Here is a 13,364-nt window from a genome sequence, read left to right on the forward strand (position 1 = left end):
CATGGGGTGGGGCGGGGGGGGGGTGCAAAGCTAATCTCCAGTGGGAGGGAGTCCCAGAGACAGCCTCTGAGGAGCCCAGAAGAAGCAGCACAGACCCTGCCTCCTCAGTGCCACCCTCCCAAAGACCTCGCCCACAACACCACAAGCAGGACCTCCCCAGCAATGTAGTGCTTAGAGCTGAGTCCTGGGAGACTAGGGTTCGAATCCTCCACTTGGCCATGAGGCTCACAGGGTGAGACAATGGGGGCCAGTCATTGTCTTCATTCAGCAGAGCCTACCTCTCAGGGTTGTTGTGGGAACTGAAATAAAAAAATTAAGGCCATATATATATATATATATGTAATGTTCATAACTGCATATATAAACCGCATGTCTGAAACCCCGCAGAAAAAGTCCTGAAACCATTTTGTCCCTCCCAAATTGACCTCAAATATTTCTCTGCAAGGTCAAGGAAAATGGAAAAGCCTCCCTATTGTCTTTTCATTCACAAATCTTGTCTTAAGGGTATGTCTGTGTATGAATAGGGTGAGCCTGTGACCTGGCTCAGGAACTAAGTATTTGTCATTACAAAAGACTGGCCAGGCTCCCCAGGGTATCCAATCAGGTGAGCATTAACAGGTAACCTGCCAGACAGGAGATAAGCAACGCACTCAGATTTCTGTTGTAGACCGCCTTTTCTGTGATGTAGGTATGATGTTTGTGCTCTTGGGTTACACCCCTTCTGTGATGTATGCATGATGTATGGAGGGGTGGTCTTGGGCTCCAGGGCAGGGAATTTAAAATGTCTATATAAGGGCAGGCACACCTTGGTTTGGGGTCCTCCTCCTTTCCTGCGTGTGAGGAGGTGTGAGGGCTTCCTAGCTTCCTAGCTGCTTTGCTTCTCCATATTCTCTGGTTGGCCTCTGTTATTTTCTCGGACAGATGGAGAACCTACAAAAGACTATACAGCGGTACCTCAGGTTACATACACTTCAGGTAACATATGCTTGAGGTTACAGACTCCGCAAGTCCAGAAATAGTGCTTCAGGTTAAGAACTTTGTTTCAGGATGAGAACAGAAATCGTGCTCTGGCGGAGCGGCAGCAGCAGGATGCCCCATTAGCTAAAGTGGTGCTTCAGGTTAAGAACAGTTTCAGGTTAAGAACGGACCTCTGGAACGAATTAAGTACGGTACTTAACCCGAGGTACCACTGTATAAGGGCTCTTGTGTCCCCCATAGGGGAATAAGGGCAGATTTTTTGTTTATTACAGAATTAAAACGGAGAAGGGCACGTTCCTTGCGCTCTTATAGGACTTCCCCATCTCACCTGCCCCCCAACCCCACGGAGGAGACCCAGTGGCGTCCAGAGGTTCCTTATCTGGAGGCCAGAGGTGCGAGACTGTCCTGGGGGGAAAGGGAGATGCGGGGAGAAGAGAGAGCAGCCTGGGCTGGAGAACAAAAAGGACAAAAGCGGCGCGCACGCGGAGGACACCCCCTCCTCTTCCTCGCCGGTGGCTCCTCCTCGCCGAGAGATGGCAGAATCCGGCAGCTGCAGCGGAGCCCCCCGCTCGGGCCAGGCCAGAAGGGGCTCCCGGCAGGCGCCAGCCAGAGACCCTTCCGCTCCCGGCTGGCGAAGGGTCCTCGGGCTTCGGCGGCGGAGCCCCGGCCGGGCGCGCAGAAGGTCCCGAAGGGGGCGCGTCTCCGGGCAGGGCTGGGGGAGATTCAAGAGTTTTGAACCCCGGAGAGCCGCTGCTGCCGGTCAGTGCAGACTGCACAGGGCAACATGGACCCGGGGTCTGTCTTAGTAAAAGTCAGCTTCTTATGTTTCCCTGCGGCAAAGGGGGCGAACTGTGGGGGGAGGCTTTCTTGCACGGCTCCACCTCGTCTGTTGCTCCTTGCATTTCCCACAAATAATAATAATAATAATAATAATAATAATAATAATAATAATAATAATAAAAAAAATAATAATTTATAACCCGCCCTCCCCGGCCAGAGTCAGGCTCAGAGCAACAAACACCAATAAAATCACAGTAAAAACATAATAGGGGGAAAAGAAAGGGGGGAAAAACAAATTTAAAATACAGGTTAAAATGCAGTTTAAAATGCAGCCTCATTTTAATAGTAGCCCATACATCAAAACCATAAGGGGAGGGAAACATAAGGGTCAGACTGAGTCCAAACCAAAGGCCAGGAGGAACAGCTCTGTCTTGCAGGCTCTGTGGAAAGATGTCAAGTCCCGCAGGGCCCTGGTCTCTTGTGACAGAGCGTTCTACCAAGTCGGGGCCAGTGCTGAAAAGGCCCTGGCCCTAGTTGAGACCAAGCTAACCATCTTGCAACTTGGGACCTCCAAAGTGTTGTCATTTGTGGACCTTAAGGTCCTCCGCGGGGCAGACCAGGAGAGGCGGTCCCGTAGGTACGTGGGTCCTAGGCCGCATAGGGCTTTAAAGGTCAAAACCAGCACCTTAAACCTGACCCTGTACTCCACCGGGAGCCAGTGCAGTTGGTAAAGCTTCCTGCTGTGCCCTCGGCTTCTCCTTTTCCTTCGGGTAGTGATAAAGTGGGATATCAAATCCAAACTCTTCTTTTTCTTCCTGCTACACGACCCTTCCTGGCCCCAGAGTTAGGCATCAAACACTCCACTTTCTGCTCCGCCCCTTCTTCTGGTTAGTCATTGCTGGTGAGTAGGAGGAACAGGGCCTTCTCGGTGGTGGGGCCTGCATGATGGAATAGCTTCCTGCAGAGAATTTTAGCGCTCCTTTTTCGGCTGCAATCCTAGGCACATTTCCCTTGGAATAAGCCCCATGGTGAAAGCTGCAAACAGCTGCAACTGGACTAGATGTCTCTTGGGGTCCCATCCAAGAGTACAATTCTATTTTTCTAAGTAGCAAGCTATTTAAACTCAACTACGGTATTTGAGCACAAGCCTCTCTCTATCCTGGCAAAAGGGGTACTGAGAATCAGTGTGGTGTAGTGGTTAGAGTAGGGTAGTCAACCTTTCTATACCTACCACCCACGAATGCATCTTTCTTGATGGTAAAATTTCCTTACCTCCCACCAGCGCTCAATGGAAGGATTCAGCTTGTGCCTTGGAACACTAGTGCGCAGTAGGGACCAGGCTGACAACCCTTGGGTTAGAGGGTCAGACTGGGAGAGACCAGGGTTCAAATTCTGCCCCCTTGCACTGGGTCATATGAAGCTCGCTGGTCATCTTGGGTCCTGCCTTCTCTCAGGCTACCCCCACCTCACAGGGTTGTCGTTGTGGGGATTAAAAGGGGAGGGGGAGAACCACGAGCTCCTCGGAGGAAAAGGTGGAATATAAGCGGGGTGGGTGTGTCTGCCCCCCTCCCCAACCTCAAGAATTGGCCTCGCCCTCTCCGGAGCCTCCTCCTGACGCATCTCGTGGCAGTGAGTTCCGCAGGCGAAGAGCGTGCTTGGTGACGTAGACCTTCGCCCCAGCAGCATCTCTCCTCCTCGCGCGCCCCTTCTCTCTTTTCTCCGCGGAGAAAGGAGGCGCTAGGACCGCGCCGCCCCGCGCTCGCCGCCGCCGCCGCCCGCCGGAGCCTCCGCACCCTCGGCGGGAGCAGCATCCGCGCCCCGGACAGGCAGGCAGGCGGGCAGGCGGGCAGCCACTTGTGGCGGAGCGGCGCCAGCCCCCAGCCCGGCCCGGCCCGCGGCCATGAGCCGCCGCTTCACGGTCACCGCCGGCGAGGAGCCGCGCCCGGGCACCGCGGCAGCAACCGGAGGCGGCGACGGAGGAGGAGCAGAAGCGCCCCCGCCGCTGGGCAGCAACAGCGGGCAAGGTAAGGGCGCGCCGCCGCCGACCCCGCGAGAAAACCGGGGCAGAGGAGGGAGGATGGAGGAGGGAGGGGGGTTTGCTTCTGCCCCCCCACCAAGGGCCAGTGACCCCCCCGGCCAGGCGGGTCAAGTTGGGGAGGGGGCCAGGTCGGGCCAGGCCAGGTGCCCTCCCCTAAAGCCCAATGCGGGAGGAGGAAGAGCGGGGACAGCCGCCGCTTACGCCCTCCCCGTCTCGAGGGCTGGTGCGCCCCCCTCCAGGGCGGGCTAAGTTGGGGAGGGGAAAGTGGGGAGGGGGCTGGGCCAGGTCAGGTGCTTCTCTGCCCCCACCCCGGTCCGCCTCTGGACTGGACCCCGGGCGGGACGGAGGGAGGCGCGCCGTGTGGGTCGCCCGTCGAGCGAGGCTTTCGCGCCCCGAGGCAGCGGCTCCTCCATCCATCTCGGCTGGCTTTGTCTCCGAGAGGGGAGAGGGGGCTGCTGCCTCCGCCGCCGCCGCCATGCCCCACCGGGCGCTTTAGCGGAGCCGCGCGGCGAGGACGCGGCCGGCACGCCCCCCCTGGCCGAGCCCGGCCGCCCGACGGGGCGGGCGGCGGAGGCTCCGGGTGCCTGTAGTGGCCGGCAGAGCTTGGCGAGGCTCCGGGACGCGGGGGCTGCAGGGTCCCCCTCACGGGTGGGTGGGCGGATTGCTGCTGCCCCCTCCCCCGGGAGTCCCCGCTAACCGCCCCCCCCCGCTCCCCTGCGCGCCGCGCTGGCTGGCCCGTCCCGGCTGCGCTTCCGGCTCCCGTTACCGGCGCGCATCGATCGTGGAAACCCAAGCCAGGCAGCCGCTTCAGCACTTCCCCGCCTCGACCTTCTCTCCCCCAGGAAAGGGCAAGTGGCTGCTTGGCTGGCGGGCAAGGCGGAGGGAGGCGCGCGCTGGCACCCGGGCGCGGGTGAAAGGGCGCCCGAGGGTCATCTAGTCCAACCCCCTGGAATACAGGGGTTAAGTTGGGGAAGGCGGAGGACCTGGGGGTTCATTCCTAGAATAGGTGGGGTGATGGTGTCCAGCGAGGCCCTGTCTAGCCAGCTCAGGCCTTTGACCGGGAGTGCACTCTGCACCTGCTCAGAGAGGTGTTGTGTGTGTGTCCTGGCTGTTGGTGTTGTAGGACCAAGAACATACTGGGGTTGGGCTCTCTTGTTGCGGAGGGGTGTGAGCTGCAATTTACCCACCCTCATCTCCCCCACCTGTGCTATTCTGGGATGGGGACTCCTGCAAAGGGTTTCAGGGCTGCTGCTGGAGGAAGCAGGATGCAGAAGACCTGCGACATACTCAGGTATTTATCTCAGGGTCGGGGTTGGGGAAAGATTCCTACATTGCAGGGGGCTGAACTAGATGACCCTTGGGGTCCCTTCCAACTCCACGATCCTATGATTCTAACAAGTAGCACCTGCCTGGAGGAGGCCCTCGGCTGCTCAGGTTCAGGCAGTTCTGGAACCCACCAAGAAGCACCAAAGTGTTTAGTGAGGTTTCTTATTGCAGTTTACAATCTATTCCTGAGGAGCTAGGCGTCATACTTTGGCCTCGCAACAGCCCTATGAGGTAGGAAAGACAGAGAGGGGCAACTTTTCCAGTGCCCCCTTATGGCAAAGGCTCCCTTTGAACTCAGATTTCCTACAGCTAAAAACCAGCGCTCCGCCCACAGCACCACGCTGCCTCTCTTCAGCAGCATCCTTTGTTGACAAATTCCCCTCTCCTCCTCAGCTGGCGGGCAGGTAATTGAGTTTTTGCCTGCTGAGCTATAGATCTGAGCTAGCCACCTAGCACCTTGAGGCGAAGTTTGAAATCTTAAAAAAAAGGGGGGGGACCAGAGGTCTTGCAAAGGGTCTCTCTGCTTTTAAGTGATCAGCTCTGCTTTAGCAAAGTATATTCTGATTACACCACAAGCCTTGTTCTTGCAAAGAGTCACAGAAAGCGACTGTGAAGGCAAAATTGGTCAGAGCAAAGGCAAGTTGGGGGTATCCGACTGCGGGTCACGAGGGCAAGGAGGCGGTTTGGGGCATCTGCTGCCCTAAAGTGTGAGGCTGGCCTTTAGCCGAGATGGCTTCAGAACAGCCTTTGCCAACTGGGTGCCCACTGCCCACCCAGATGTTGGGGTGTGGGATGCAGGGACTCCTGGGAGATGTAGTCTGAAACATCTGGGGGGAAACTAGGTGTGTGAAGGCAGCCTCTGAGCATCAGAAGAGACCTGCAGTTGCTGGATCGGGTCCAAAGGCCACAGCTTAAGGAGGATATGGAGAAGTTGGAAGGTGTGCAGAGGAGGGCGACCAAGATGATCGAGGGTCTGGGAACTAAGCCTTATGAGGAGTGGTTGAAGGAGCTGGGGATGTTCAGCCTGGAAAAGAGGAGATATGAGAGCCCTCTTCAAATATCTCAAGGATAGTCACATGGAAGAGGGAACAAGCTTGTTTTCTGCTGCTCCAGAAGGCAGGACTCGAACCAGTGGCTTCAGGTTACAAGGAAGGAGATTCTGTTTGAACATACGGAAAAACGTTTTGAGGGTAAGAGCTGTTCAGTGGTGGGACAGACTCTCTCAGAAGGTGGTGGACTCTCTTTCCCTGCAGGTTTTTAAGAAAAGGGCAGATGGCCAACGGGCAGGGATTCGCCAGCTGTGATTCCTGCGGTTGGACTAAAGGACCCTCTGGGTCCCTTCGAACTCTACAATCCGTGATTTTATGAGAAGAGGGCTAGGCAAATTCATGGGGGGGGGGCTATCAAGAGCTGCTAGCCAGGATGACTCTGCTCTGTCCTCCACAGTTGGCAGCAGTGATGCTTCTGGACCATGATCACTGGTTTCCCCTAACGGGCATCTGGCTGGCCACTGTGAGAACATGTGTGGGGTCCCTCTAGACTGGGGGGTGGTTTTTTTGTTTTATTTTGGTGTGTTCTGCAACATTGGTGCAACAATGGTGCTTTTGTGGTGTACAGTCATACCTCGGGTTGAAGTAACTTCGGGATAAGTATTTTGGGGTTGCGCGCTGCAGTGACCCAGAAGTAATGGAGCGTGTTACCTCCAGGTTTCACCACTCGCACATGTGCAAACGGTCAAAATGACATCACGCGCATGCGTGGAAGAGGCGAATCGCGACCCGCAGACGCAGGTTGCGTTCGCTTCTGGATGCGGACAGGGCTCCGGAACGGATCCCGTTTGCATCCAGAAGTACCACTGTATCTAAACCAGGGGTAGGCAAACTAAGGCCCGGGGGCCGGATGCAGCCCAATTGCCTTCTGAATCCGGCCCACAGATAGTCCAGGAATCAGCATGTTTTTACATGAGTAGAATGTGTCCTTTTATTTAAAATGCATCTCTGGGTTATTTGTGGGGCATAGGAATACATTCGTATTTCCCCCCCAAAATATAGTCTGGCCCCCCACAAAGTCTGAGGGACGGTGGACTGGCCCACGGCTGAAAAAGGTTGCTGACCCCTGATCTAAACCGTCCACATGCCATTTGTCTTTATAGGAATTGTTCTGCAATGCTTCCCCATTATTTCAGCTTTCTTGACACCTGGAGGGGCAGACTTGTGCTCTAGCGCAACGGAAACAGGACAGCCCCCCTTTCCCTGAACACTTCCAGTACGAAAACTTATGGCATTTCGGAAGGAAGCTACTGATTAGAGATGAAGGAGTATCACCCCTCACAAAACATTTGTGGCACTATTGAAAAGGGGTTGTGTATCACTGCCCGAATGCTACCATGAGCAGAAAAGGTCACAACTGCACAATAAAATAGCACTAATTATAATAGAAGCATAGAGTTGCAAGGAACCCTCAGTGGTCATCTAGTCCAGCCCCCTGCCATGCAGGAATCTCAACCAAAGCATCCCTGACAGATGACCATCCAACCTCTGCTAAAAAATCTCCCAAGGAAGGAGAGTCCACCTTCTCCCGAGGGAGACAGTTCCACTGTCCAAAGTTCTTCCTAGTTTCTTGTAGCTTTCAGAAAGTCCAACCCCTTTCTTGTAACTTGAAGCCACTGGTTCGAGTCCTACCTTCAGAGCAGGGGAAAACAGGCTTGCTCCCTCTTCCATGTGACAGCCTCTCAGATATTTGAAGATGGCTCTCAGTCTCCTCTTTTCCAGGCTAAACATACCCACCTCCTTCAACTGTTCCTCATCAGGCCTTGTTTCCAGACCCATGATCATCTTGGTTTCCCCTCTTGGCACACCTTCCAGTTTGTCAACATCCTTCTTAAATGGTGCTGCCCAGAACTGGACACAGAACTCCAGGGGTGGTCTGTCCAAGGCAGAACAGAGCGGGACTATGTCTTCCCTTGATCGGGCCGAAGCACAGAATAGCATTAGCTTTTTTTGCTGCTGCATCACACTGTTGACTTGTGTTAAGCTTGTGGTACTAAGATCCTTTTTACATGTACAGTGGTACCTCGGGTTAAGAACTTAATTCATTCTGGAGGTCCGTTCTTAACCTGAAACTGTTCTTAACCTGAAGCACCACTTTAGCTAATGGGGCCTCCCGCTGCTGCCGTGCCGCCGCCACGCGATTTCTGTTCTCATCCTGAAGCAAAGTTCTTAACCCGAGGTACTATTTCTGGGTTAGCGGAGTCTGTAACCTGAAGCGCCTGTAACCCGAGGTACCACTGTACTGCTATCAAGCCAGGTGCGCCCCCATCTTATATTTGTGCACCTGGTTCTTCCTGCCTAAATGCAGAACCCGACATTGGTCCCTAACTGGTGTGATGGTGCAGCCCTTCCTAGCTTTGGAACAAACACCTGAAATTTGAAAGCAAAACCTCAGTCTTGACTGAATCCTGAACAGGTGGACTCAAACTTGCTTGGGCATCCTAGTTCAGCTGCTACACTTCTTCTGCCGTTTCTGTGATGCTATTAAATAGCTGACTTATCTGTTCCAGGAGGGGAGGGCCTGGCTCCACTGATGGGGCTGGAGTGCCTTTGAAGGTTATCTCCAGGCCCCTCCCTCCCTCGCTTGGCCCTTATCTCCCAGGGAGCTGAATTTAGCAACTGGCTTCATGCCTTCCAGCCTGCTGTGTGATGGAGAGGATGCCCCATTGAATGACTTGGCTAGGATCAGGGCTCCAGTTACTGCCTTTCTCCAGATGCTGCAGTCCTGAGATAAAGAGAAGATGGAAGCAGAGAGTTTTCCCCCTGACACAGAGGTATGGGGAGAATGCGGAGGAGAAGAGGTGGGGGGTGTCCTGGATGTGCATTTACCTTTCATCTCTCCCCCCCCCATGTGTGAAACTACAAGAGACAGACTTTTGATTTCAGCACAGAGATGGGTCTCTCCCTTCCAGTCCTCTCTCTCTGTGAAAGCAAGTGAGGTGGGGAGGGGCTGTAATTTTGTGGTAGAGCATCTACTTCCCGTGGGGAAGGTCCCAGGTTCAAGACCCCTGCCTGATATCCTCAGGGCCTGCTGCCAGCCAGTGCTGGAAATGCGGGTTAGGGTTCAATGGTCCAATGGCCTGACTCAATGTAGGGCAACCAATTTCTACAGGAGTTTCAAGGAAAATATTTAAGATACTTCTCTAAGTGACATTTTGCTTTTCCCAGTCACCAACCAGACATCCAGAGATCTCCATGTGGCTACAAAACACACGTTGTTGTTGTTGTTGTTTAGTCATTTAGTCATGTCCACCTCTTCGTGACCCCCTGGACCAGAGCACGCCAGGCACTCCTGTCTTCCACTGCCTCCCGCAGTTTGGTCAAACTCATTCTGGTAGCTTCGAGAACACTGTCCAGCCATCTCGTCCTCTGCCGTCCCCTTCTCCTTGTGCCCTCCATCTTTCCCAACATCAGGGTCTTTTCCAGGGAGTCTTCTCTTCTCATGAGGTGGCCAAAGGATTGGAGCCTCAACTTCAGGATCTGTCCTTCCAGTGAGCACTCAGGGCTGATTTCCTTCAGAATGGAGAGGTTTGATCTTCTTGCAGTCCATGGGACTCTCCAGAGTCTCCTCCAGCACCAAAATTCAAAAGCATCAATTCTTCGGCGATCAGCCTTCTTTATGGTCCAGCTCTCACTTCCATACATCACTACTGGGAAAACCAGAGCTTTGACTATATGGGCCTTTGTTGGCAAAACACACCTGGAGCCTGGCTAATTTCTAATATTGAGCAGGACCCGAATCCTACTATGACCTCTCTGCTTTTCCTCTTGCATTGTGATAAAGAAAAATCCTGGTGTGCGGATTTACTCCACTGTCCAGCTTGACCAGGTGCCGCTCCCCATGGGTCTCTCTGGCCAGCAAATGAAGGAGTCTCCAGCCAAGTTAGAAGAAGCAAACAGTAGTCAGTTGACCTGATCTTTATTTGTTGTTGCAACAAGGTTCAAACAGACAAAGAAAAGAGTAGGAACCCCAAGCATGGGGTTGTGTGAAATTTTAAGACCTCTCCCCATTTCCCATAATACATTTTCCAACAGCATCATCGATACATCACAAATATGTCACAAAGTCAGATTGTTTGGCGTGTAGAAACATGAGCCCATCACCCACCCCTGTCAATAACCCCACCTCCAGACACCTTTTAACCTCTTCCCCAAAGAACAATAAGAGTATTTACACATCCCGCTAGCTGCAAGCCTTTCCTGTGCTTCTCCTTTGAAAGTATCAGGATTCAATCCACCATCCTGATGGGCTTCTGTCTGGAGTAAGTGCTGCCCTTGATAGCCTCCTGCCTCCTATTGTGTGGCGAAGTTCACACCTTGTGGAGGGGGAAGGAGTATGTGACCTTATCCTTAAGGGACTATGGAGTGGGGGGGGGGAGCCCTGGATTCCCCTCTTCCAGAGGAGTCATTAGCCCTTGGAACCAAGGAAATCCATCAAACCATTGAATTTTGGCGATTATTTGATTCTATATTGGATAGTCAGAGGAAACAGTACGATTCATGGTATCTGCTTTGCTTCAATTTTATAGACTGCTTTTCTGAGCCTCTTTGCTGTTGTGCATGGAAGGTGCCTGTGTCAACGGTCATTGCCCTGGCCTTGGTTAGAGGCTGTGGGGGGGACTTGGGGTTTGGGAGTCATTTAACTGTCTCCCCCCATTCCTGGTTTTAACAATTGGCAGGAGATATGAGGCAGGATATTAGGGACGCGGGTGGCGCTGTGGGTTAAACCACAGAGCCTAGGACTTGCCGATCAGAAGGTCGGCGGTTCAAATCCCCGCGACGGGGTGAGCTCCCGTTGCTCGGTCCCTGCTCCTGCCCACCTAGCAGTTCGAAAGCACATCAAAGTGCAAGTAGATAAATAGGTACCACTCCGGCAGGAAGGTAAACAGCATTTCCGTGCGCTGCTCTGGTTCGCCAGAAGCGGCTTAGTCATGCTGGCCACATGACCCGGAAGCTGTACACCGGCTCCCTCGGCCAATAAAGCGAGATGAGCGCCGCAACCCCAGAGTTGGCCACGACTGGACCTAATGGTCAGGGGTCCCTTTACCTTTACCAGAATTCTACCTCCCAAAGAAGTGCGGAAGTGAGGCTGGCTCCCTCTAGTGGCAGCAAGTCCACACTGACTGCAAGTACTTGCCATGTTGTTTTCATCTCCAGAAAACAGAATGGGCTAGACGTCTTATGGGTCTACTTGGAGTAGAAGTAAGACTGGATACAGCCCATGAGATTTGCTTTTCTCATAGCCGCTTGCCCAAATGCTGAGGGCACTTGAAAGGCACCTTTCCTGAGGGGCCGCAGCCCTGCAAGACTTTCAGGAAGGAGATCCAAGAGCCTTTAGCCCCGTGAAGACTCAGCCTTTCCTCCGTTGTGGCCCTCCTCCTGGGTGGCATCTGCAGAACTAGGACCCTGAGGTATCCCTGCAGGCTTGTAATATGTTCATATTTATTTACACAGTTATTTCCAAACTGCTTTTCATACAAAATATCAGGGTGTTGCACAGAGAGATCCACAAATCCAAAAAATAAAAAAATCATAGCAACAATACAGAAGAATCATAAAAACGACGGGCTCATCCAAAAATTTTATAAACTGCTGAATAGGCCTATCAGCGTAAAAAAATTCATTAAGAGATGTCTGCAAATTAGGAGTAAGGATGTTTCTGCTTAGTATTTTAATTGCTAACACTTTATAATATATTTGCTCTTCTTAGGTTGGTTTTTGCCCTATTATTTTTCTGTAGGTGGCTGGGGAAACCCAGTCAGATGGGTGGGTCTAAAGAATAAAAGTACAGTGGTACCTCAGGTTACATACGCTTCAGGTTACGGACTCTGCTAACCTAGAAATAGTACCTCAGGTTAAGAACTTTGCTTCAGGATGAGAACAGAAATCGCGCGGCAGCAGCGGGAGGCCCCATTAGCTAAAGTGGTGCTTCAGGTTTAGAACAGTTTCAGGTTAAGAATGGACCTCCGGAACGAATTAAGTACTTAACCCGAGGTACCACTGTATTATTATTATTATTATTATTAGCCTTAACTATTTGTTTATTACAGGAAAGTGAGATTAATATTTATATCTCCTGCCCCAGCCCTGTACCTGCTGCTTCCTCCCGTGTTTCCTTTGGAACAACTTTTGCTGGCAGGGAGGGCAAAGAGGTCCAAACAGGTGGCATTTCATTCCGAGTGGAGGAATGCCGGGCACGGAGCTCCCTCTAGTGGCCAAAGGTTTTGTCTGTGTTTTGCAAAGGTTGCCTCCTGACAGCCGTTTCTGAGACTGTGATTTGTATAGTGGTGCAGATAGGTAAAGGTAAAGGGACCCCTGACCATTAGGTCCAGTCGTGACCGACTCTGGGGTTGCGGCGCTCAACTCACTTTATTGGCTAAGGGAGCCAGCGTACAGCTTCTGGGTCATGTGGCCAGCATGACTAAGGCGCTTCTGGCGAACCAGAGCAGCGCATGGAAACGCCGTTTACCTTCCTGCCAGAGTGGTACCTATTTATCTACTTGCACTTTGACGTGCTTTTGAACTGCCAGGTTGGCAGGAGCAGGGACCGAGCAACAGGAGCTCACCCCGTCGCGGGGATTCGAATCACTGACCTTCTGATCGGCAAGTCCTAGGCTCTGTGGTTTAACAGATACCTGGGCCCAAAATACCTGGTGCACGATGCACCTCTTGGGAAAGGCGCTGCCCAGGCATGTTTTGCCACCATGTGTCTAGCATGGGGAGCAATGAATGAAAGAGCAGGCCTCTGCCTCGGAGGTGGACGTCTTGCAGAAGTGCATAGTCCACACTTGACATGATGGTGGGCAGGAGGGTTGACATGATGGTGGGCAGGAGGGTTGGGAGGGATTGAATATCTGTTCCAGAGAGCCAGTGTGGTGTAGTGGTTAAGAGTGGTAGTCTCGTAACCTGGGGAACCGGGTTCGCGTCTCCGCTCCTCCCCATGCAGCTGCTGGGTGACCTTGGGCCAGTCACCCTTCTCTGAAGTCTCTCAGCCCCACTCACCTCACAGAGTGTTTGTTGTGGGGGAGGAAGGGAAAGGAGAATGTGAGCCGCTTTGAGACTCCTGAAGGGGAGTGAAAGGCGGGATATCAAATCCAAACTCCTCCTCCTCCTCCTCCTCCTCCTCCTCCTCCTCCTCCTCTTCTTCTTCTTCTTCCTCCAAAGGACCAGTGGCTGCATGAGAAAGTTGGCAC

General features: G+C 53.1%; 1 protein-coding gene across 1 annotated transcript in view; it reads left to right on the forward strand.

Annotated features, from left to right (window-relative positions):
* The first annotated feature begins 3,643 nt into the window (after positions 1 to 3,643).
* The window catches only part of SLC12A5 (solute carrier family 12 member 5), a 104,044-nt gene continuing 94,323 nt past the window's right edge, over positions 3,644 to 13,364 (forward strand). The window contains exon 1 of the mRNA XM_083618433.1: positions 3,644 to 3,782. Coding sequence (XP_083474559.1) covers positions 3,659 to 3,782 — 124 coding nt within the window. The 5' untranslated portion in view covers positions 3,644 to 3,658. The remainder of the gene's footprint in view (positions 3,783 to 13,364) is intronic.

Source organism: Podarcis filfolensis, assembly GCF_964270895.1.
Source record: "Podarcis filfolensis genome assembly, chromosome: 6".
Classification (NCBI taxonomy): Eukaryota; Metazoa; Chordata; class Lepidosauria; order Squamata; family Lacertidae; genus Podarcis; species Podarcis filfolensis.